This window comes from Melanotaenia boesemani, chromosome 9 (assembly GCF_017639745.1).
Source record: "Melanotaenia boesemani isolate fMelBoe1 chromosome 9, fMelBoe1.pri, whole genome shotgun sequence".
Taxonomy (NCBI): Eukaryota; Metazoa; Chordata; class Actinopteri; order Atheriniformes; family Melanotaeniidae; genus Melanotaenia; species Melanotaenia boesemani.
In genome coordinates, this window is record NC_055690.1 from 18319190 (window position 1) to 18345863 (window position 26674).

General features: G+C 36.4%; 2 protein-coding genes across 3 annotated transcripts; one reads left to right on the forward strand and one right to left on the reverse strand.

The window, feature by feature from the left end:
- The first annotated feature begins 6669 nt into the window (after nucleotides 1-6669).
- LOC121646226 (succinate receptor 1-like) lies at nucleotides 6670-10337 on the forward strand. Of its 2 annotated transcripts, XM_041995125.1 has the most exons (4): nucleotides 6670-6792; nucleotides 7335-7410; nucleotides 7674-8341; nucleotides 10192-10337. In XM_041995125.1, exons 2-4 carry the CDS (start codon nucleotides 7408-7410, stop codon nucleotides 10250-10252), a joined length of 732 nt encoding a protein of 243 aa, XP_041851059.1. In that variant the 5' UTR covers nucleotides 6670-6792; nucleotides 7335-7407; the 3' UTR covers nucleotides 10253-10337. The 2 variants fall into 2 exon arrangements, with proteins under 2 accessions (XP_041851059.1, XP_041851058.1); XM_041995124.1 differs by lacking the exon at nucleotides 10192-10337 and having other exon boundaries at nucleotides 7674-8867.
- A 1170-nt stretch (nucleotides 10338-11507) lies between these two features.
- On the reverse strand, nucleotides 11508-25160 carry aadac (arylacetamide deacetylase). The gene is made up of 6 exons (XM_041995785.1): nucleotides 24596-25160; nucleotides 24331-24485; nucleotides 22728-22956; nucleotides 22143-22212; nucleotides 20810-20981; nucleotides 11508-14040 (listed from the first exon to the last, which is right to left on the reverse strand). Exons 1-6 carry the CDS (start codon nucleotides 24633-24635, stop codon nucleotides 13414-13416), a joined length of 1293 nt encoding a protein of 430 aa, XP_041851719.1. The 5' UTR covers nucleotides 24636-25160; the 3' UTR covers nucleotides 11508-13413.
- Nucleotides 25161-26674: the final 1514 nt, after the last annotated feature.

Genomic DNA, 26674 nt, shown 5'->3' on the forward strand with positions numbered 1-26674 from the left:
CCGTCCGATCCGCTGAGTCCTTATCCACTTCTAAGAGCAAGATAAAGACTCAATTGTTTAAGGAGCATAATCACACTTAGCTGAACTCTTCTACTCAACAGAATGAGTTAGAAAGATTTGTCCAGCTCTTTGGCTCAACCAAGTACTGAAGAAGCTGTGTGCACTTATCCCCAAGATGATATTGTGTGACGAAATCATGCACTTATGCCCAAGTTGATATTGTTTGATGAAATCATGATGTTTGTATTTAAACAAAATGACTTACAAAAACTACAAAAAAAAGTTAAAATATATATATATGCACTACCTCTAGCACTACATGACAGCACTTGGGTCCAACTGGACTCAAAGAAGTCTGACTATCACTTAATTATGATGTCCCATCTTGTTTGAATTCATGCTTGTGTTGTTCTTACTCTCAAATGTAAGTCGCTTTGGATAAAAGCGTCTGCTAAATGACTGTGGAAAGAAAATAGAAAAATGGGCAAAGTGGCAGAGCTGAGAAGGGGACTGTGAGTGTGGGGGTGGATGATTGACATCTATCAAACTCTGAACTGCCAGTAGCTAACTGTGCCAACTTGGGTCTAACTTGGAGCTAATCGGCTAACAGAGGTAGGCAGGCTGAAGCTAAGGCGCACTGTTAGCCGGCTAACACTCTGCTGCACTCTCCCTTCTTACCACAGATTTTGGCTACCTATCAATCAAAAGGACACAACCCTAAAAATGATGAATTTCAAGATTAAATAACATCCAAACTGATGAGTTAAAAAACAATTCACCCCCCTCGCAGTTGTCATGAAGGTAAACTTGAACTATTAATCCTAAAATGTATTTTTGTACCAGGCTTTAAACATGTTTATTTCTGTTGTAAAATTTGGTCTTTTTAACATGGAAGTCTATTGGGATTTGCTCTGTTTTGGAGCCAGCTCCTAGCGGATGAGGGATACAATTTTACAATTTTTTGAACTTCCGCATAGGCTTCACATTTTACAGCCGGAGGTTGCCGTTTGGGCTTGCTGTTGCCTCATCTCGGATACCTGCCCTGTATTTGATCGGGAAATCATTTTTAAATATTCTTAAGTGAAATCACAAATTCAGCGATTTTACTTACGAATTTTCTTAAATGACTGGAGTCATTGAGAAAATGACTTTATAACACAGATCAATGTTCAAATATTAAAATTATATTATGCAGTCATTATTAGTTTTTTTTTATCTCCTGACCACACATCACTGCTACTCATCTACTCATTCAACCAAGATTTTCACATTGGAGTTGAAAATAAATAATAAAGATGCTCAAAGAGCACCTCAGCATCCACGTTAGCCAGAGGTACATTATCCAGTTTAATTTATCCCCCTGCTATCACATCAAGTGCCCCGTAGTGGACCCCGGAACAACCAATTTACATTTTTAAACCTTTTTGAATTTGTTGCATATATTTCATTTGCATACAAACTGTAATGCTTAATAAAATTTTTATTCATCAACTGCTGAGTTGTCTGACTGAAATACCGTTAAAAACTGTTACTGCGTGAAATATTAGAAAGTATTTTTAATTAAAAATGCATTTCATTTTCATGTTATTTTAATTATATAATATTTAATTACACTAAGCACTGATGAGTGTGACGAACCTGAATTGACTGATGAACCAGTGTGCGTCTAGTTCTCTCCTTGAAAGTAAAATTGTAAGTCAACAGCAGTTTTATTTTCACAGTGAGAGATCAAGTTTAAGTGGAGCAGAATGATCACGAATTTGTAAAACATGTGAGAGCTGCTGACAAAAAAAAAAAAAAATTTAAAAAAAAATTAAAAATCCATTTGCTTAATAGGTTCTGTCTGTGACCTCGACAAGGAGACGGTGGCAGATGAATCCCTCAATCTCACCTCTGTCTGAGCGTGCCAGTTTAGCTGTTGTTCAGATAAACACTATGCGATTTTTTTAAATGTTACCTCAGTCTACAAGAAAATTCTGGTCTGTTGAGGATTTGAGGAAGATAGTGTAGATAAGGATGTGAAAAAACGAAAATGGAAAGTTGAAACAGTGACAGAAGATGACTAGAGGCCAGTAATAAGAAAAATCTAGACAAAATTAAATTACTTAAAGTGACACAAATGGATCAGAGTAAAGAATGCAGAGAACTAGAGGATAATATGTAGCCTATACCTTAACAACCTCAGCATTCTGCAGTATAACATACTATCTTTGACTTTCTAAGCCTCCTGTGTCATTTGATAGATATTAAAACACTCATAAGGCCATGCACTACATCAGACTGTGATCCAATTAGCTCACTGTCAAATGTGAACCATGTTGATAATTAGTGCAGTTGTAGTGATAAAACTCTAAGTATGTCACCTTCCAGAAGTAGGACATCAGTGTAAGCTACAGAGGCTAATGGGAACACTCACTCACAACTAGCCAGAGAATGAAACACATGATCACTCACATTGCAGCTACACTGCATGCAGCAGATTTTCTTTTAACATGACAATCCACTTAAAATAGTACCAACATCCTGCTGTCAAGCCAAATGATTTCTTTCAACCAAAATCATTTTTAGTTTAACGCACCCATTTCTCTCTCTCTCTCTCTCTCTCTCTCTTTCTCTTTCTCTCTTTTTTCCTTTTTTGTGAATGTGTGTGCATATGTGTGCATGGTGTGAACATGGATATCAGTTCAGGCACTTATTGCTCGTCTTAGCAAAAGCAGAAAGAATGAGTACAAGTGAAGATGTCAGATTGTGTCTGTTACCTGTTCATTTATTAATTTCAAATAAACATCTACTAAAATACACATACATGCATCATAAATTATGAGAGCATTATGACATGACTGGTTCAGATCTACTGACTCGTCCTTTACCAGCTGTGTCATCTGTTTCTCTTCTAACTCACTGCTCTTCATTTTTTTATTTTCATTTAACTGACATTAGTTTTCTTACATGCCATCACTTATTTCGTCTGCTATATCAACATTTAGGGAACTCATCTTTTTCATTTATATGATTTTTCCTCCTGCAATTAATTTCATTAGCAGGACACTTGTGGATCTTATCTGAGTTCTGAGCTCACACTGCCCTCTACTGGAATAAATTTGTTTCACACGATGCTTGTTAGGGCTGGTATATGTGCATGAAAAACATTGCTGAACTACATATACTATTTAATATCTTTACACAAATCCCATCCATTGGCTTGCAGTGCTAGTCTTGTGTTGCTTTACATAGTTATTCTTTTTTTTCTTTTTTTCTTTTTTTTTTTATATTTGATAAATGCACAAATCATGAATCACAGTGACACACAATACTGTTCATACAGGTGAGAAGGACATTGCTGTGTTTTATGATTACGTCAGTGGACATCCAGCTGTATCCGTTCAATGGTGCAGCTGAAGAAAAGGTGTCAATTTATTATATTATGAGGTGATTCGATGAAAGCAGAATAAATTATAAATCCTCTGTGGTCTTAGCTGTTTTCAAGATTATGATCATAACAATTATATATATTTTTTTCATAATTATTATTGCTTGAGACATTTCACTGCTCAAGCTAAAGTGTTCTACAGCAACAAGCTATTTAAAACAATGCAATTATGTATTACCTAGGCCTGCCTCCAGAGAGCGCTCTTGTTCTATTTGAAACAATAAAATAACCACTTTCCATACTTGCCCTACTACTGGCCCCCACAATCAAAAATCTGAAAACTCCTGTAGTCTCAAGAATGCCGTGAGATTATTTTTGAACCCTTAGTAACAAAACCAAACAAACCACTAACAGTCCCAGGCTGAATATTTTCAGGGCATGCCATTACACCTAGCATACTTTTTCTCCAAGGCTAGGTAAGGGGGGAAAAGAATACTCTGACTTTGTCTCACATGTCTCTCAGCAGCAGATCATGTGCTTTCTAAAGGCTGACAAACATTGTAAGCTTTGTTGTCAAAATACTCTCCAGATTCTATCAGGATCAGCATCATTAACATCACGGTGTGTTATGCAACCACTGGACTGATGCTGGACAACATAGATTTAAAGTAACTAAACTGGGTTTTTGGAATGAACTATAGTCATAGTCTGTAATGAAAGAAACACAAGCTGACACATTTCCTGAGGTCTTAATGAAATATTGGTGACCCACTTTGGTCAGAACAACACTGAGAAACACTCAATAGCAGCTTGGTCTTCTTGTATGAATTTATACCTCTATTCAAACAGATCATTTTAGGTGTGTGGAGTGACCCACTTGACTGCACTCTGCCCCTTTCTTCCACAGGTTAAGTCTCTTTTGAGCTCTGTAGTACTCAATAACTCTTGAAGCCCATTATAACTATATGACACAGCATATGGTAAACTGCATGTGAGATTAGCTCACATACCAAACTATTGGATTAGTATTTTTATTCACTTACTTGCTTGCTTTTATTTCCCTTTCTCTCATTTGGGGCAGGGACAAGTGGTAGAGGTCACATGGTAATTCCTCCATCACTTATCAGCTCCATAACCTCTGGTCTTCCCTGACGTCCATTCAACTGTGTTTTGTTGATGGTTTTAGCAATTAGCATCAACAGCATTTGCTTTGGGATTGGTTACATATTATGTGTTTTCTTATGAGACTAGGCTGTACAATCAGTTACTAATGAAAGGTATGCACCTAATCCTAACGTCATGGAAAACTGTGTTTCAAGCACTAAAAACAAGGAATGGATTGTTTATAAAATATGTAACAATATATTTCTACTTTATTTAATATAATGTAACAGTTAGGCTGCAGTTGGGCTGTCTCACTTGCTTCTGTCTCCAATACTGTGATGCTAGCGAGAGACAGAAACAACCACTGACTTGCTGTGGTTGACAACAAAGCTTACAATGTTTGTCTGCCTTTAGAAAGCACATGATGTACTGCATAAGCAGTAACACAAATCTGAGGTCAGTTGAAGCTGTCTACAAACAAAACCCTAAAAGCTTTAAACAGAAAGCCAAAACCCTACCATCACTGACTGATCTTACAAAAACATGGTCAACTAAGCTGGGAAAATGTAATTAAGCTCTCAGACTCCACTATAGTTTTTTTTAAGATCCTCCAGGGTTCAGCTCCAACTCCATCACAAGAATACATAGAAGAAGAATACACAAATAAGAAAAAAGAAACCTAAAACACTAGAGGTGACTGTCATATTCTACTTGGAATTAATGTTTTTGGTCAGTGTTTACTTTCTGAGCCTCTCAAACCTGGAACACATGATTGACTTGTTAAAATATGGGAATCACATATCTAAATTTCTTTTTAAATAAAACTGAAATAATGGTTATTAGGAAATCAGTCATGTCCTCATTTATGATTGTGATGATAGTCATGAGCTGATGGTAAATAGTTTTTTTTTTCTTTTTCCTAGGATGAATTGCTCTGTTATGAAACATTTTATTTGTACTAATATGTATATTGTTTTTATTGTACTGCTGCCTTGTGATGTGATGTGTTGTAGCTAACTCAGCCCCAAAGGGACTAGGGATGAAATTTAGCTCTGGCTAAATCAAGCAAATTGTGTATGTACAATGTATGATAAGATGCATTGTTCCTTTTTAAAATAAATAAATATTCTGTTTAATGCTGTATAAAGTTAATTTAAGAATCTGATAATCTAAAAGAATTGCTCAAATAATAATGCAGTTTCAATATGTCAGCTCTTCCTCTAAAGTCACTTCCTCTTTGTAGATTTACAACCTTGCTCATTTGCATGCACTGAAATGAGAAGATAGTCTGAGCAAAAGAAGGTGCCTCAAACCCAGTGGGAAAGTCAGTGGAAGTAGGAGAAGCTACTTGGCGTGTTTGGCTGATGTTGTGAAGATGGCTAGCCTGAAACATTTTCTTAATGACTTCGGCCATGCAAAATCAAATTATTCAACCTTTAATGTCTTAAACAAAGACGTACTGAAGGAGACAAAGTGTCTTCAAAAACTGGCATGTGAGAGGACACAGGTGTGCTGTCTTCATTTTTTTAAGCAACTGCTTTCATATGATTTGACTCCAAAGCAGCTGAGTTTAGTTATTACATTATTTCTGACATTTGATTCAGTTTCAAAAAGGAACTGGTATGTTTTCCTTTTTTTCATGCCCCTTTTTTCACATTTTGCTGAAAGGTACATGTGAGTGGTTTTTATGACAAGCTCATGAGAGTCATGCTCACAATGTGTGAGTTACCAGCTCTGATCATTTCAAGTGTAGCTGTCTGATCTCCACAGTTACAACTAGCAGAGCAGAGAACAAGCTTCAGCTCATCATCTAAACATTTTGGGAGTAAATAAAAACCCAAGATGAAAAATGAGTTCCCTAAAATTGTCTTTTCCTGCAGACAATTTTGTGTCTATTAGAAATACAAGTATTTTTATTATTCTTCTCTTGTTTAATTACGCAACTATTTTTGAGTTAAAAATAAGAAATAAAATTGATGTAGAAAAGCTGCAGCTCAGTTTGCAGCTTTTCTATTGCAGCTTTACTACTCATCTGTGGGTGTGAAAAAAAAAAAAAAGAAAACACTGAAGTGTTAACGTCAGTACAAAGAAACCTAAACTACAGCCTATAGACAGCTAAATCGAGGGAAGTACATCACTCAACATTTCCAAATACGGTCAGAAAAGAGGAAACATACATGTATATAAAAACTTAGATCTAAAGTAAGCAGCATATCAATTGCCAAGGGACACTTCACCACTTAAACTACAAACTTTCAGCATTGCTTTCAGCAGAACTTATTCTCGATTAAGTTTGGAGAAAAGTCTTGTGAGACAATGTAAGTATGATTTTAAGTTTAAACACAGATTTATATTTAATTTTATGCTGAAAGATTTTAAGATTATTTGCGTCCGAATGAAGTCCAGTATTTTAAATATCTATTGGTATTCCTTGCAGCAGTGTCAAATCAGAGTAGACTGTATCAGCATGAGCAAAACAATTTTTTGTAGATCAGCTCCGTTTTTTTTTTTTTTTTTTTAAGCAACAACGGCTTTCAAAGCTCAGGTTGAATATTGGAAAGATACAATAGGAGGAGATTTTACAAAGAAGATGACTGAGCACTGAGTCATGTTTGGTATTGTTTAAACAATGTGTGAATGATTAAAATGAAAACTATAGCTGTAGTTATTTATAGCGGTGAATTTGTAAAATCAGTCATACACAGGAAAAATCAAATGAAGCCAACAGTTAGTTTTTTGTTATAAAATCTTGCAGCAAATGCAAATTACACTGTACTAAAACCATAAATGGAAGACTAATGTAGCTGGATGTCATATCTCATGCATAATTACCCATAGTACACTTGTTTACCATTTCAAGTGAACAAATAGTGGCTGCACCGACTCATCATTACACTCTAGTCCAGGCAACCAGAAACTCCAAGAATCACACAATGGTAAGTCTTGTCTTTACCTATAAAACCCAAATTTGTTTCAAAACTGTTATATAAAAAAATAAAGGTGAGTTTATTGTTATTAAATTGACAATGGTTGAGTTTAAAATTGGTTATAAATTTATTATCAAGGAGTGCCTGTAAAGGTTTCCATTCTAGGTCACAATCATTACTCACCTGTTTGTTTCTTCTGCCCCTTTCTTCCCACTCCTTCTTTCAATCTCTTCTATATTCTCTTATGTTTTCTCTATTCTCCTGCATGATAGGTGTTCAACTGCACGGTGATCAACAAAGGGCTGGAAAAATACTATCTGGCCCCCTGTTATGGAATTGAGTTCTGCATTGGTTTTCCTGGCAACCTTTTGGTTGTACTAGGTTACATTTTTTGTTTGAAGGAGTGGCAGAGCTGCAATATTTACCTTTTTAACTTGGCAGTCTCTGACCTTATTTTCCTGTGCACACTGCCACGCCTTTCCTACCTCTATGCAAATGACCTCAAAGAAACTCTTCCCTATGCTTGCATTATCAACCGCTATGTTCTTCATGTCAATCTTTACTCTTCCATCCTCTTTATGGTGTGGCTGAGCATGGACCGCTTCCTGCTCATAAAACATCCTTCAAGGAACCACTACCTGCTGAGGCCGAAAACAGCCCTGATTGTGATGGGGCTGAGCTGGCTTGTTGTCAATGCAGAAGTTGCTCCAATGATATCACTAATGACCCAGGACTTACAGAAACGAAATGGAAGCCACTGCAAGGATTTTGCAAGCCTAAAAGGAGACGTGAATCCATTAGACTACAGCTTAGGGTTAACTGTGACTGGTTACATTATCCCTCTGCTTGGACTTTGCTTTTTTTCCTACCAAATTGCACATCTCCTCCATGTGCAGGAAAGAGCTTTACAGGGCAGGACATCATATAGACGACCTCTCAGGTTTGTTACATTGGCTGCTGTCATGTTTCTGGTTTTCTACACACCCTACCATGTGCTGAGAAATGTCAGAATAGCATCTCAGCAGCCCTGGGCAAACATGCCGCAAAGTACAAAGATGAACATAAAAGCCTTTTACATCTTAACTCGACCACTGGCCTTCCTGCACAGTGTCATCAACCCCGTTTTCTACTTCCTCATGGGTGACAAGTTCAGAGAGCTCCTAATCTCTAAATTCAGAAAGATAGCAGGAAAAACAGAGACGAGAGGAAAACCAACCTGAATACAGGACGTGTTTAACTTTTAATTTTTTAATGATTAAAACTTTTTTTTTGTAAATTACTTTAGGCACTGTAAGATATTTTTCTCTACATAGCACCTATAAAGCCTCATTTATTTAAAGCATTTTGTTATTATCAATGTTTTTGTTAGACTTATTTGTACCTTAAATGGAAGAAGTAAGTTTTATTACTGATGCTAATATTTTGGAAACACTTGTGCATTCCAAATCTGACTGTATTATTTTACAATGTAATAAAATATAAAATATGAAGAAACTAATGACTGAGTTCTCATATAATTGCTGTTAAAAATTTAAAAATATTAGAAAAAAATAAAAGTGTCATTTTTTGGGTCTGTGTCTCAACATTGAGACCTCAACTGAAAAAAGTGTTCGATTTTGATGTCATGACTGAACAATACAAAAGTAGCAGTCACGATTATGAAATTTAAGTTCAATACAAGTGGAAAACAAATACTTTTTATGTATTTATGTATTGTTTTGTTAGTATATTGTTCTAACATATTTATACATTTTAGGATTTTTTTTTTAGGATTTTATATCTTTAATGTAGTGCATTCGCCTAAAAGAATCAAAATGGAGATAATTTCTTCTTTATTCTATGATGGATGAAACCCTCCCCAGGCCTTAACGCTATCACCTTACATCAAATTAGCACCATCCTTATGATAACGTGAATCTCTCTGATGGTGTAATTTGTGTTCATAAAACAAATATGAACATGACTAAAAGATTTTTGGCCTTGATAATTGTAAAGTAAAAAGCTGATATTTTCACAGCCACACAGCACAAAAATAATAATATATCAAAATAAATTGTCGCAATAGTTCCCTAAAATTTTATCTAGCACATTTGTCCCATCATTGTATTACGGACACTTCTTAATCTCTAAGTTGATCTGAGCTACAGGAAATGGCAACGTGACTAACAGCAGAGAGCTAATACCAGTCACACACGTCCTCTTTATTTATATAACGATACATTGCACGAAGCGCTGATACCTATTTATATTTACACCTTGTACTTCTTTAATGTGCACTCTTTGTAAAAGAAAATTTTACTCGGCTCCTGAGTTGTTATGCCCTGCACAGATATCCCCTGCTCTGAAATAAGCAGGGATATCTTTGTTTTTCCAAGTTATCCTAGCTTGTGTGTTTAGCATTTTATTGACATTAGTTTTTATAGTTTTGTGGGTAACTCGTTCAACTATTTATTTATTTATTTATTTTACCATAGCAGCTTAAGTAGTTTTAGGACTTCAACCAAGACATATACATAGGTGGGATATGTAAAATATCCATCCATCCATCCATCCATCCATCCATCCATCCATTTACTGTACCTGCTTATTCCAAAGTAGGGTCAGGGATTGGGGCTGGAGTCAATCCTAGCTCCTAACAGAGGGACAGGGTACATATTGGACATATCACCAGCCCATCACATGGCCAATGCAGAGCTAATGCAAAATATAACTTTAATTAAAGAGTCAGTGTTAAATTTATTTAAAGGCATAACAGTACAGTAATTCCTCCTTTTTTATCTTCCCTTTCAGAGTCATAATTCTGGACTTCCCAAAGACTGGATTCCCATTTTCAGTACTGTCTGACTCCTAAAACCATCTAATACATAATTTAATAATGTACTTTAAGAGTTCTCTCACATAGATGTTCTCTGTATAGTGGCTTCTTAGTGGCCTCTGGTGATTATCAAAGCTCTGAATTCTCATTAAACATATTGCATGGCTTTAATAACACAAATAGGATTTCCATGCTTTTTTTTCCTGTTATGCTTAGTCACAGCATGGTTGGTCCATCATTCCATTTAGATTGGAATCTCCAAAGGAATGTACAATGAAAAGAAGCACAGATTAGATATTGGGCTGTGCTCTGTGTGTGCATTTGCAGTTTCATAATCAAAAGCACAAGAGTCATATTGAGATGGAGAAACAAAGAAAAAAGTATGTCAAAAGGTATGTGAGGATAAATAAAAAACCCACAGCTCTATGTTAGGTTTAATGTGATATTCTAATATAATAATACACTGAGAATATTACATTTCAGAAAACCAAGATCACAGAGGCCATGTTGGGATTGCAAGACAGATAGTCTCTTCACACGGGTTTACAGGATGATTGCTGCATGTCCTTCACTATTCAGCCTCTATAATTACCGTTGTCTGCTAAGAATTATGAACAGTGTTGCATTAAACTTGTGAAAATTATATTTGCAATAATCCATCTCTATTATTGTTATCTCTTCATAGCATAGAACAAACCACCATTGATGGGATGTATCTTCTTTCCACAAAGAAAAAATGCCTGTAACTGCCCAGTACCTGCATGGACACAAGATGAGGAGGAACATGACCAACACAATGTAGCATATAAATATTCTGCTCTGCGCCCTGGAGGCGTGGAGTGTTTTGTGTAATGTATCCCACTAGAAAAGGTTGTCCTATTTGAATCATTGTTTTTTATAAATGACTTATTCAGTCATGCGTCCTCCTCTCTGCTGTACACACAAAAGAGAAACAGTATGTTTTTCTAACCTTTTGGGTAGAAAGTGTGTGGGTGTGTTTAGTGGTAGATTTAGAGATAGGTTTGTGAACACAGTCAGCAGCATGTTTGTGGAACAACTCTCCCTCTGACTCAACTGATCCACCACAGTCGCCAAGTGGATTTTGCTTGTCTGCATCAGTCAATACAGAATATTATTTACAAAATACTATATGCTTTGTAATAAAGTACTGGTCTGTGCAATATACCTTAGCAAAAACAATAGAAGAAAAAAAAACACTAAGCTGTATGTTCTAGTATAGTATGACTCTTTCACATATTTATAAGTGATACAATACAATCGATAAGCAGTGAAAGATCAAGTCATTTTATTGTCTTATAACATTAAAATGAAAAATGATGCAAATACGCCTTCCAGTAGAGAAACAAAGACAAAAGTAGAAAGACATATTTACAATGAAGAATGTTAAAGTGTTTAAGCAAAAGAGCCAAGTTTCTCTGTAAAGCTTGTGTGAAAAGTTACATGCTTAATGCAATACCATTATATTGAAAAAATGAGAAACTAGTAAATAAGTAGCACTCTAAATGACATTCAACTTAGTTTACCTACAGTAAAGCTGATACATTCAGCTGCTTAACAACTGCAACCATTTTCAGTAAGTCTGAAAGATTTATTTTTTCTCCTAGCTTTCCTGGCCAATGTGCAAAGTCACTGAGGGAGTTCACTCACAGAGAAATTAAACAGAAAAAGAGTTGTGACATCCGAATAGTTTAAAGCCATCTCACATGACCTTTTTGTTTAGGGAGAAAAAAATAGGCTGACTACTCATAAATATACAACCTACAGATAACCATATAGTAAAATTACCAGCCACATACTCTTCGGTCTAAGCTCTGTTCAATGCTACACATTTTGTCATTAAACTGGCACTTGGTCTTTTACTGGCAACTCCCTCTAAAACCATTAGCTTTTGTGTCATTGTCTATGGTACATCAATGTCTCAAGAGCACGACTTCACTGGACCTATTAATGATTACATAAAAGGGTGAAACTTATTAGTTAATAATGGTTACTCTTGTTCCCGTATCAAAGCATCTTTTGGGTCATCACATGTATAGCTGTTAACACTCAAATGTAAGCTACAATTAAATTATACTACAACAAAGAAAACAGGGAGTACACCACTCACCCATGCTCATTCATAATATTTTAGGAATTCTAAGACTTGTGATTCTGTAAAGTTTAAGGCTCCAAATGTTTTTTAAACCAATATCCCTAAAAACTATTTCTCTCTTTGTTAACATGCTACAACACACTTAGCTAAGCTTCATCACATGACTGTGTTTGCATGATGACTAACGTGAGCTTGTTACCAGTATTTAAGGTAGATGTGGACTGTCAAATTTCACATATTTTCCACTATAAAGCAAATAGCATACAGAGTGCATACATAAAAAACAAAAAAAAAAAAAAAAAAAAAACAAGGAGATCCCATTTTGATCCAGACATGGTGAGATTGTTTAGGTGATGCAGACACCATTCTTTCTGAGCCTCTCAGACACCATGACACCATCGGGTTAAAACAAAGATGATTTCTTTCCATGAGAAAAGCTATGTTGTTGTTTTTAACACATTACCAGTTGCCCATTTTTGACATTGGTTCAGAAACCACAAGTGAGTTATGGTTTCCAACACATCCAAACAATCTTAGGTTTCAGAATGAGCTGCTCTCAGTGACAAATGTTAACTTTGGCAAAAAAGGATGTTGCGAAAATCCTTTCCTGCTCTGCAAAGACCTATAATGAATTCTTTAAATCCCTAAAGGGATAGTTCAGCATCCTTTGGTATGCATTACCAACTACTAGTACCAATATTGATACAATGAACATTATATCAAATAGCAGGCCCTGTGGTGGGAAATGATAACAAGGAGCGCCATACGGGGCAAGCTACCCAGCTTAAAAAGCCCTGTCTATACAGCTTTTCTGATAGACTGCAGCTAGATTTTTACAATTAGCTTTGTGCTTGATTGCTAGCTATGATTATCGTGTTTGTATTGTCTTGTACTCAATCTGCCTGGTAAAAGTGTGTTCAACATTGTTTCACATAAATAGCATAACCAAAGAAATACACCACAAAAACTTTAAACACCACATGGCAAAAACAGCCAAACACTAGTGCATTGTGTGGAAAAACTGGAATAAACTACTTGTTGTAGAGTTTTTTTTGTTTTGGTTTTGTTTTGTTTTTTTTTTTTTTTACAAATTTTCCTTCAGCCATTTGACATAGTTGTCTGTCATACGACGTGCAATCAGGAAGTCTGTTGGCCACACGGTGAACATCACTGCTCCATGAAATCCTGTATCGTAGTGTTCGTGCGTCACCTCAACACCAGCAGCACGGAGCCGTGTAGCATACATGATCCCATCATCTCTGAGAACATCGTACTCACATGTCAGAATGTAGGCCTTGGGTAGAGATCTTAAGTCCGTATCTGGAACCAGCAAGGGTGATGCCCTTGGGTCAGCAAAAGATCGAGATGGTTCATCCATCCCAGCTGCCTCCCCCCTGACTCCCTGTGACACAGCAGGAGCACTGTAGTTGTACTTTCTGTGATATGTTTCTGGCAGAAAGGCGCTCCAATTGACAAACTTTAGTAGGCTGGAAGACTCAGGGCTGTTGTGAGTGTTGGCCATCATGGCTCTGAAGAGAGCTTTGTCACTAGTGAAGTACTCACTCCAGAATCGCACCATGAGAGTGCGTGGTAGAATGGGCATGTCCTGATTCTGCTGATAGGAAGGTGTGTTAAGGTCCAGAGCCTGCAGCACTGGGTAGATGAGTGCTTGAGCCTTTAGCTTAACCTTTTGTCCAGGCTCCTTTTGCAACTGGAAGGAAAGACAAAGACAGATTAATACCGGTTTAGAAAATATTCAGAGCAATTTGGGCATTACTCACTCTAATTAAATGTGAAGGGAATTGTTTTTATACAGAAATAAACTTAAATCATCTGATCAAATGTGATAATCATGGTTGTTTACAGGATGTTGTTGCATGCACACTTATGTTCCCTATTTGCCTGTCTCTTCAATGACCTCTTAAAAAAACAAGAATAGCAGCAACTTAGACTGGACCACCATGTCTGAAACAGTGGTAGAGGTCCTTATAGCAAATTACAGAAGTTAAGAGCATTATTGGTAATGGGAGAGCGAGCACCTCAGAAAATAAAAAATAATTAATTAAAAAACAGTCATTATGTCTCAACATGTCTCAAACTGCTCTTACACTTGGACTATATAATTGTGCTCACACTGATAAGTGTGGCTATATGAGTATTCCTAAAAGTCAAAAAAGTTGAGCTTATGTAAATTTAATTGACTGTTCACTCTTGATGATCACCATCTAGGCTACATCTTAAGGAGGAGATATATCGACTACGAATTCTCAGCCAATAGTAGGAAAGTACATTATTAGAATGAGTGTAAATGTTATTGATAACTAGATAGCTAAAAGGGACATTCCACCAAATGGGTGTCAATTCCAACCCCAGGTAATTATATGTATAAATGTGCATTAAAATTTACTTAATAAGCAAAGTGTCCTGTACAATGATCTATATGCAAATTTAAGATATACTGTATGACTGGAAGGATTAACAAAAATAAGCTCAAACACAGAAAAATAGCATTTTTCACCTGTCCTCACTCTATAACTTTACACTTTAGAATGAAATATTTTTAATAAAATCCAATGTTTTTTTTTTATTTTTTTGTTTTTTTTAATTTGTGTGTGACTCCCATTCATTCATTATCGGTACAGCTTCGTCCATTAAGGGTTGTGGGAAAGCTGGAACTTACACCCTGGACAGGTTGCCAGTCCATTGCAGGACCAATACAAAGAGACAAACAACCATTCACACTCGCTCCTTGGGAGAATTTAGAGTGACCAGTTAACCTAACATGCATGTCTTTGGATAGTGGGAGGAAGCTGGAGTACCCGGAGAGAAGCCGCACATACATGGGGATAAACTACTTTTCTCACCATTGTTTGGCCCATCATTTAGCCAGTTGTTGGATAAATTACATGATGATGAATTTCATGAATTTGAGCTTCGGGTCTCCTTTCAATGATAAATATGGCTTTGCATCTTTAAAAAAGAAACACTTTTGGTAACAAACATGGCTTTTTTTTTTGTAACAATTATCTGAACATGTAGCCAACTATTTCATTAAAATAATCACTTTCTTGAGAGGAAAACAAAAGAATTAGTTGGCAAGCTTTTAAAAATGCTTTTTAGATGTTAGATAAGTTTTGGTAATAGGGCTGAACAAATGCAACCATCTGTCTTAAAAACCATATAATAAATTAAATAAAGTAATTTAAGATTGACCAATGCACATTTTGTATAGTTAAATATGTGTGTTACAAGATTTAGTTTTGAAATATACATTACAAATGAATTAAATTTGGTGCACTTACGACATGGAAATGGCACCCTTCATTAGAATAGCCAAAAGCAGACTTTTATAATGCATGCTATTGCCTGTGTTGTAGTGCTGTTTTGCATTTATGTTTGTTAAATTGCCACATCTGTCATACTGGGTGTGTAGTCAGAGTCTCAACAAGTTGTAAATATTTGCAAAGTGTAGCAGCTTGAGTAAGCATGAAACTTTCTGTTTTCAACTTCAGATGGAAAGGAACACACTAAGCAAATGAATAAATAAATAAAAGAGCACACAGAGTACTACAAGCAACACGACCTGCATAAACATCCAAACAGAGAGAGAGAGACCATAATTATATCCGCATAGAAACACTAGTTCAGTCTAGTCGTGGCGGTGAAATGCAGCATGCACTTTCTACTATATTATAAATAATAGTAGGGCCTTTCCGTATGATACCATATGTGTGACATCATACTACTTGTTGTGAATTGTTTTTTTGTTTTGGTTTTGTTTTACAAATTTTCCTTCAGCAATTTGACATAGTTGTCTGTCATAGGACGTGCAATCAGGAAGTCTGTTGACCACACGGTGAACATCTCTGCTTAATGAAATCTAGTGTCGTAGTGTTCGTGCGTCACCTCAACACCAGCAGCACAGAGCCGTGTATGGTAGACGCCGTACTTTTTAAACCAATGCGATAGTACCTGTATTTTGATTTGTTTAAAGTGAGCTGCACAGAACAGTTTGATGATGTACATTAAAAAATGTGATGGCAGAAGGAAAAACCTCCAGCTCTCAGGCCTGGATTTGGTGGGAGCAGCCTGTTGTTTAAAGCTGAAGTACAGTAGGTATATGGTATTGTTATGTATTGAGTTAAACTTTTAAAGGATTTTCTGCTTTCATTTCCGTCTAATTTAGTTAGTTTCATGGTGTACGGTGAAAGTTTGGACAAATTTGTTGTTCAGTGACTTGCAAGACTACCCTAACCCAGCAAACATGGATGGATGGACAGATAAACAGGATTAAGAAAAGATAATTCTTTGTAAATACCCTATCTTGCTTGGAGCTGAGCAAAGACACAGCTCTTATGTTGGTATAGAAGCCTTGTGGTCTGCAGGCCTTGCAGTGTAGACTAGTTTGACTTATCCTTTATCCTCTGCATCCTCTTACCAAGGAACTTCAGTAACCTGTTCTTTAGAACCACATGTGCCCACATTTACAGCATAATGGGCCTTTTGAGATGAAGACATCATCCTTGTAAAAAAAAAAATGGGCTTTTAATGTGAATTTTAAAGGAACAATGGAAATCCCTAACCATGAATCTGATGTGGAAAGAGACCAGTCTCTCTGAGGCCTTTTATATGTGTGAGATGCAATCAAAGGGTCTGTAAACACTTAAGCCAGCGAGGTGTCACTTTTTTAAACTTTTTTTTTTTATTTTTTTTATGAAGACTAAGCAAAATGTTTTTTACTTTCAAGACATCCTCTGGATGCATATGTTCAGGTTTAAAATATGTGTGAAAATACCAACAGGCAGAACTGTGGCAGAACTTGAATAGAGCAGAACTTATATCATTAGGTTTATCTCATTTTCCTGGACTTGGAAGGTAGGAGGAATGAGTTAATGAATCCTGGGTAACAAGCAACATGGGGTGGAAGTGGCAAACTTTAAAAAAAAAAAAAAAAGCATCAGCTCATCAGCTAAGTCCTAATCACTCTCAACCTGCTATTTTCCCTCCTGTTCAGAATCTCTGTTTTTTCTCATACCAGTTTATTCCTGCTCAACCCCATCCTGCTGTAGTGTTTGTCTCAGTTAAAAACTTTTGGGCTGGCTTCCCCTCATTATTCTTCTTTTTTCATGCCTCACTTTTACCTGTCACCCTCCTGGAAATTATTTCTGGATAAAAAATGATTTTGCACATTCTAAAATCCTTATTATTAGGAATGCATAATGTTTTTATTTATTTTTTTTTTGCTGTTCACATTTCCATTAAAACAGAAACTGATGGAGTCAGTTAGATAAATTAAAAATCATCAGCCATCCGACTGAATCTATAAATGAAAAAAGAACATCTGGATACACTGCTGGATGTATTGTTTTCAGTCGTAGTGTATGCTTTGTCCTGTTGTAAACACATTAACAGATGCTGGCAATTCCCATTCATATCTAAAAGTACGGTCTCTTAGCAACTGCTAGAGTTCTATGTCCTTCAGGTTACAACATCTGTCGTTAATATGCACAAAAAGTCCCCTTCCTTTCCACTTGCTTCAAAATCCCTGTTAGCCCATAATAATGTTACAGATGCTGTTACATCTCAGTAAAACTCATGGGGCACTCTCTCATTAAATACTGTGGTTCTTTGCAAGGGTCTCCCCCATGTTCTTGGAAGATGGGAGAACATTTCCCATTGTAAAAGATGATGGGGCTCATTTAAAAGTTATCCTTTATACCCTGGTTTATGCCTCCTTTTTATATGGGGGATGCAATTTTCTCCCAGGATATTACATCTTGTGCTAACTAGCTTAGAAAGTAGAGCGAAGTCTAAACAAGTCCTTTTAGGGGTGAATAAAACCTGGCTCTGTCTTGCTTTGCTCTCCAGTGAGTATTAGTTATTAGTATCCTAATATGCTAATTAGTATTAGCATATTGAATATCTGATAAATAGGCAAAAAAATGTAACCCCAATCTGGGGCAAAACTAGTTTTTCTATGGCCTTAATCAATGATATTAAAGGCCATAAAGGAGAAACATATGTTCAACAGAGCATACTGAGTTCTAAATGTTTTATAAATGGGAATGTGGGCCACAAGACCTAGAACTCAAGATGGACAAGTACATTAGTTATCAAGGTAAAAACAAAATTAAAAGCTGAAATGTTATTCTCAGGAAATACAGAGAGGGGTATTATGGGTGTCTTAGCTAACAGAGGTTCATAGACTAGACTCAATAGAAAAAAAAAGTGTGGGTACACAAGGTGATGGCAGAGGGTTGTTGAGAGATGTTCTCAGTTTTTCAGAGTTTGGGAATATAGAATACTTTATGACTGCTACAAGTATTATCTACAGGAGCATAACAAACTCATCTTTAAAGCTCTCATATTGTACTATTTCTTTACTGAACAAATGTAAAAGAAACACAGAAATATGTTCATATAATGGCCTTAAAAACTCTTCTATCTCCTACATGCTGAATGATTTCAGTAATCAAATTTCATCTCTTAGATAAACTGTAGTTTTAGAAATGTGTTTGCTTATTTGTAAAACCTGCAGTTTTACAGTCTGTGCTGACAAAACCAGTGGCCCAACATAACCAACTACAACCTAAATAAAGCAATCAATTCAATGATTTAATGGAGACAGAAAAAATAGGATAGGCCGTCAGCCAGTGTGAGAAAAAGAAGATTTTTGCTGTTTAGGTGTTTAATGGAACCAGGGGTATCTTTTCCCCTGTTCCTCACCTGCTTGAATATTTTGGATCTTTGTAATTTTTATGTAATGGATCTGAGAGACAAAGCTTTATCCTATTTAACTTTATCCCAACAACTGACATTTTTCTAATGCCAGCAGGAACAGGCTGTTGATGCATCAGAGGTATGACGAGAGTAATGATTATGTAAAATAGTGTTTCAAAAATCTGCTTATATGGATGTAAGGTAACACAAAGAAAGATATGTCATCTGAATTCACTTTTCAATCAGATGAATCTGCAGTAGACACAAGAATTTATTGGATCAGGCTCCATTGATGGGAACACCCAGGTGTGCACTTTTTTTTTTTTTTTTTACACAAAGGATATGACAATAAGAGAGGGTATAGCTTACTGTTACTGTACAAAACATGCTAACGCACTTCACCCAAACCATGAATTGTTTTCTTATAAAGAAATCTCCAACAACTTACATGGAGGCTCTGCACCTGGAACAACTCAGAGTAAAACAGGCAAAACCAATTTGATTGCTCAGCAAAACAGCATGCAGCTCTCTCCCAGTGTGTATGCAGACTGGCCTCCACAGTCGACTTAAAAACAATAAACTAGTCTAAATATTAATGTTATTGTTAAAAAATGGACAATAGGGTTAGCACCTGAGATTTCAACCTTACCCAAAGCAAGACTATTATAATCTTTGCTATCAAAAATTCCAAAAATTATTTCAATAATATCTTATAGAAATAATCACCAGTCTGGGGGATTATTTAATCAGTCTTTATTGCATCTGTTCCTTTGCTTATTGTCCATATTGCTTCTCAGACTTTATTCTTCTCTTCCATTAACCTCAGTGGAATTTCTGTGATTTCAAAAGCTGGCCCCTCTGAAGAGAATACAGATATTTACATTTTTTTTCTCTCTAGCAACCTGAAAGCATATTAAAAACCATACTTAGCTTTTTAATACACATTTCTCTTTCATTTCTGAACTATATATTTAAAGTGATGTTTTCAATGATGGGCTCATAGCCATGTAAAATGTGCTATTGAGTACAAAACATAATAAAAGCATACTTAAACCTGGCATGATATTAGTTTATTTTGTGCAGTGGGGTTTTCTGCATTTTTATTTTTACCTCTCTCTAAAATAAAAAGTCTTTCTGCAGTGTAGTTGTGGTAAAGCTAAAATGTTCTGTCAGCACCGTGAGGAAGTTGACGGGGATCTACAAACTTCCCAAGGATGGTGTAATGTTTGCAGAATTTCCTCCATTAACTAAGTTAGAGATATAAATCTAGAGCTCCTCAGAAAAATGTCTATTTTCTTTCTTTATTTTGAAATACTGTGTGGTTGCAAAAGGCTTTGCTGCTCCTCTGCTACTTTAAAGTGTGGGGTTATTTTCTTTCACCACTGGTGATTCTGTTTGGCGCATTATCGAGAAAATGTTTAACCTTGGACTTAAAAAATATTATTTTTCCAAAGGGAATTATTTCTACTCAGGCCAATGTCAAGACTCTCCTTCACGAGAGTTAAACATTGTCTAGCAAAGCTTCCCCATTATCTAAAAAAAAGATTCTAAAACCCAAAACAAGTCAGTTGTTAATATTTTCTGTAAACTGCTGGTGTTCATCTCAAAGGAAAAGACCATATGAACTTTGATTCCAGGAAATGCAAAGTTACCTTTCTAGAATTGATTTATTATTCTTGTCTAATGGATTCTCTTGATAAAATTCTCACATGTGAACCAGAGAAAGAGTCAGGTCTATAAAGTCAAAATAAATTCAATACCTGCTGGGAAACTGCAGCTGCAAGGTTCCCACCAGCACTATCCCCTGACACAGCAACACGGTTTGGGTCCACAGAGTACTGGGCCAGCACCCCCTTCTGGAGGAAGTGTTTGACCACACGGTACACGTCCTCATATGGGACAGGGAAGTGGTGAGCAGGGGCAAGGCGGTACCTGGAAAGAAAGAACGGTGCGAATTAAAAACTGATGCATATACAAACATGAACTTTGTAAATCAGGCGCACAGAATAAGCCCAGAAAAATAAACAATTGTATATTTAAAGGGCAAAACTGGTGCCAAACTAAAAGTGAACTCACACTGTTCAGGCTGTGGTTGTACTTTGTCAAAGTGTGAGCAAAGTTATTTTCTCAGATATGTTTGTTAAGACAAGATTTAAACAGGGTTTGTTTTTGTTTTTTTTTTTTTTCTTATGCAATTGAGCAATGATCAGTAATAACATGGTACTTATGAGCCAAGCTTCACAAACACAACAATATTTTGAAAATTTAAATAAAAATATCAAATGTAAAAACTAAATGTTTATGTTTTTTCTCTATTTGGACTAAAACTGCACATTTTAATATTTGGAATTTTCAAAAAAAGCAAACATCAAAAATAAAATATTACTTCAGACAATATGTATTACTGCTGCTGCTGAAATTTGTTACAGTTCTTTTAAAATATGATCTTACTTTCACTTAAAATGCAAAAATACATTGACAAATATCCTGTCGGTGTCGTTTCCACAATTGTTTTCTCTGTGATTGTTACACATGCCTGAACTCCATTAAAATGGGAGACAGGAATTCAGATTAGCCAGATAACGTAATACCACAAACATCCCAAACCAAAAGCACTCTGCTCCCAACTCTAAAAACACCGGAGGTCAACAAACAAAATCACATAATCATTATCAACATTAAAAAATAGTTTAACTAAACAACCAAATCCTTATTTTGTTCAGGACAAGATAGATGTGGGAGGAGAACATTGCTGTGCTGGTAAGAGGCGTTGCATAGAAAAACAGTGAGTGTTGATCTGACAGGAAAAGACCTGACAAGTCCCAAATGTAAACCTGTTAGCTTCACGCTACTGCACCATTTCTCCAATGCAGCATGTGAATGAGAGGGCAGTTGCAAGAGAAAGAAAAGAGGCAGCAACTAAGAAATATAACAATACCTTTAAAACTAAGTAATAGGCTTTATAAGTCAATTTCCTGCACCTGCAATACTTGAAATCTCTTGCTTTTGTGACAGTTATTCTTTTAAACAGCAGCTTATGCATTATGTTGTAGCAGCTGGATATAACTGACAATAAAACTAAGATATACTCACTCTACAGAAATTATTACTGCATCTAGTTCAGTGACGATCTTTCTGGCCAAGAGATCATATGGACTCATTCCTGTTTAGAAAAACAAGTAAAAAAAAGATTAGGCAAGTGATTCAACACAAACCATCACAATAATGGATCCATCAATTTTAAAGAGGGCACATCAGCTTATATTAATACAAAACAACACAAAGAAAGATAAACCTGCCACACATTACTTCCTCTGTGATTATTACACCCATTCAACAGATTGCAAGAACAGCATGAAATATGTCAAACTGCTTGTCATGACTTAACGTTTTGGATTAGCAAGGGTTTCCACCCTCTGGGATTCCCACTGCTCTAGCAGACGGCATGTTATTTCCTCAGGAAACTGAAAGCTTTGTGACTTGTGTTTGATATTTTGTTTATCATTTTTTATCCTGTAATATCAGCTGTCAGCTGAAGCTGAACTATCATATCACTAGATGGGAGAACATACGTAATGATAAAAATGTGTGTTATCAATCAAGTCATCTGTCCATTCATGCTCACAGAGCTTTAAGTTAGTGTGATAAATAAGAGGATAAGTGAATATGTCAACTTACGGGAACTCCCCAGACACCATCCTCCACCATGCAGGTATATGACAGCTCTCCTGAGCTCATTGTCATCACTCTGGTGCTTTGGCTGGTACAGTACCACCTCTACGCCATCAAAATTTTCTTCTGTCACCTTGACATGCTCATCAGACACAGGTGCAATCCTTTCTATCAGAGTAATGGCATACATTACCCCCATGTAGTCCTTCAGCCCCAGTAATTCACTGAGGTCTGCCTGAAAAGCAAAAAAGACAACTTAAGTTGTAAACAAAAGATGTGATAAGTTTTCTCATTATAAAACTCGTAAACGTTAATTTCAGTTTTACAAATCAATGACAATGCAGTCTGTCTTCTCTTAAATCAACATTCTAAAGACATTACTGTATGTGGAAAAGAGGGGAAACTAATAGTCACATGAATGTTGCCTGATAGAATGTCAACAGTCCCTTAAGGTTGTTTATTCTGAGAAGTCACAACTAAAAGATAAGGTATAAAGTCATGACAGAGCAGATCAGCTGATTTTCATTTACCATGACCCAAACAAATTAATAAAGTTGTTTCCTAATTCAAGGTCAACATACTGTATGATAAATTAGGGGCTCCAATAAGTGTGAAAAAGATGACTGTGTATGCTAGTAATTTCAGTGAGTAAAACTAATTTGCTCATTTGTTTGAGGGAAACAGCAAGGTCTTGAAAACAAAAGAAAGTTCACAGTAAAATTCAATGCAAACATTCATAATTTAATGTTGAATGTTTACATCATTCAATAAGACAGTCAAGTTTGTTCATGTCTGCACAAATTTAGGGAAATAACTCCAATAAATGTAACGTAATTATAACAACAAATACAATTTCAACATAATCTGATCATGTCTAAATAACACTGATTGAGTCTAACAGTAGATTGCAATCTTGCTGACTTTATATTCTCCATATCACATAGAACAAACTTTTTTCTGTTAAGTTTAGTATTTTTATGCATATACTAAAGATACTGCAACACCTTAAGATTTGGAAAGAAATATACATCTTGACCTATTGTTTACAATGGTGTTGCAAAATAAAGACGATCCTAACTGCAACTCGCAGTGACATACCGTAATGCTTCAACCATGTATTAAAACCCATTTTATACATGTATAAACTAGCTGTACTACAATGTACAGTAAACCACAGGCGTCTAACCCCATAAACTTTCTTAATAGGATCTATTATTAGAGCAGGTGAGCAGGACTATACAATACATGGATTAGCATCTGACATAATCTGGTGTAGCCAGCATGTATATCTACATCAGCAGAAAACAACGTTTAACTTGCATTCTTATTTACTCTGAAGGGGACAAGCAAAGGCATTTCAGTCTTGCATGTTTTAGTTTTTTTGTTTTGTTTTTTTTTTCACTTTATTGTCTAACTAAACTGTCAAACCATTTAGTAAACAATCAATGCAAATATAAGAATAAGCTCTCAATGCTGAAGATTTAATTAAAGGGAACTATTGATATCAATAGACCTGTAATTCAATATTGACAAGAAAAATTTTTTTTTTTTATTTGTATTTGTTTTTTTATTATTATTATTATTATTTTATTTTTTATTTTTTTCTTACCAGGTGACTGAGAGTTCTGAAGAAAGAGTTGGTCAGTATGAGTTTCCATCTTTCCTCTATCTCATCAGGAATTGGCTCGTAAATATAATATGCGGTAAAAGAGCAGACAGCGACGAATAAAATGATGCTTCCCCACCTCATTTTCCAGCCAGGGACTGCAGGGTGCAAACAGACGAACTGTTAGTTGCGCTTGTTAAAGTCACTCCGGTGCGCAACAGAGCTTACGCTCGGAATCAATATCAGATCCAGACGAGTTAAATATTACCGCACGTGGGTGGTGTCATTTGATGGTTATCGGCGTGCATATTCGGAGCTTTTCTTCGTTGCTCGTGCGCGTTCCGTAATGCATGTCCGTCTCGTGTAGCAGCAGTATTAATTGAGGTGTCAGTGGTGTGGAGAGAGCGCGCACGCTGTGTGCTCACGAGGCAGAACCGTCCCACCTTGCCCCGCCACACAAATTCCTCAGGTGCCCTCTAATCGTGGATAAGTTGCACAGCACGCGCAAGAAACTTTGTACCAGAGCGAAGCTGAGCTGCAGAGATATCAGATCTTATAAAACAGCGATGATTTATGCGCTTGGAATGCTTCTATTGAAAACGCAGTTAAAAGCTCTGCAATATCGGTACTCTAATTTGAGATTCCTTTATGGACAGCCTCTCCGAAACACCGTAATTTGTACACAACACTGTCACCCATTAGTTTTTAAGAAGAGAAGCTTTCAGTATTCCCGAGACTCATACCTTACTGGCCACAGCAATAGACTCTGTGCTGCAGATAAATAGCGATGGTTGCAAGGCAGCTTAAGCTAATTATATTTGGTGACAGAGCCAGATAGATGTCAGGTTTCCTGGCAGTACTGACAGTGAAAAGCAACACGACTCTGATGCACAAACTCAGCATGAGGGAGTGTGCAGTGCTACAGTACTATACAGTAAAACAAACAAAAAAAAAAAAAAAAAAAAAAACAAGTTTAGGAGAAGTTGTTTTTGTCCCTTGTAGGCAGAGGATATTGAGTTTATGAGTGCTTCCCCATAAAAATCCGTTTTAATTTATCTGGCTTCAGAGGTGCATTAATAGAAGCTGTGACCTTATTGTTTGGTAAACAAGTCCAGTCTAGTGTTTCAGGCATCAAGAAGCAGCTTAAGAAAGTCAATACTGGCAAACACACCCATATCAAAATTAGTAGATGGGAGAGGTTTTAGGGCATAACAAATGTGTTTTGTCATGTGGCTGATTCACAAAACTATTGTATTTACTTTGGTACAGGCTATTCTAGTGTTCAGTTTCTTAGGGCTCTCTGATATTGTTGGAAAAACTGCAGGATAAGAGCAAGTTGCACCTATTAGAACTATTGTAAAGAGACCATTTTAATTGTGAGCTTCAAACTTTGTCTTTTGATATATCTAGATGTCAAAACATTGCTAAGATATGACAGTCGTGAATGTGAATTGTACATAGAACAGAAGTCAGATTTCTCAACATCCCCCATCTCAGAATCTTCAATCGCATGCCTGCACGTGACTCTGTGTTAACCTCTGTGTAATGACCTCTTAAAAGTTTCTCTCCATCAAGTTAGAAGTTGTAATTGGTTGGTGTTTCAGAGAGGGCAAGTGTCTCCTTCCATCAGCCATCAAACTCTATTGAGATGTAATCTGCAAGATTCAGAGCCTGACAGAGGTAAAAGCCTCTATGAGACTGCTCACTGCTGAGCAGTGGAATACTAAATCTCTTCTATGAATACAAAATCAAACTTCAGACACTCAGGGATTCTCCCTGGAATTTCCTCTCTCCATCTTGCATCCAACCACCAGCCTTGACTCAGCTTCTGAGGAAAACCACCTCAGCTCACGAGTAAATCTTTTATGGAGCTCTCTTTGCTTTATTGTGTCTTGTTTGCGAGGAGAACGAGTGTTGGAAATGAGTGTGTGGGAATGTTGTCTTCATCTACGTAGACATGCTGTGCAGAGCTATGCCATGTGGCTGCCCATCACCCTGCTGTTTGTTGGGGTAACTCAAGCAAATTTGAAAATGTCTGAAGACTGAAACAAGTCATTTGAGCACTGAAGTGTGAGAATATGAGTTCATGTGTTAAAGTCTTTGTGCTTCTAAGTATAATCCCATGTAAGTCCAAATACATATGCATGCAGACAGGCTACATTTCATTCCTTTCTGAAATCCACATTCTTGAGATGAACACATCTACAAAAGCACATCAAATTCTTATAATTAGGGAACTCAAACCAGACCTCCTATGCCAATGATGACTGTGAGCAACAAACTTAGTAACTTTTTAATTTGCAGAGCCCCTGCTGGAACATAGTTGGCTACATGGTGAGAGGCATCT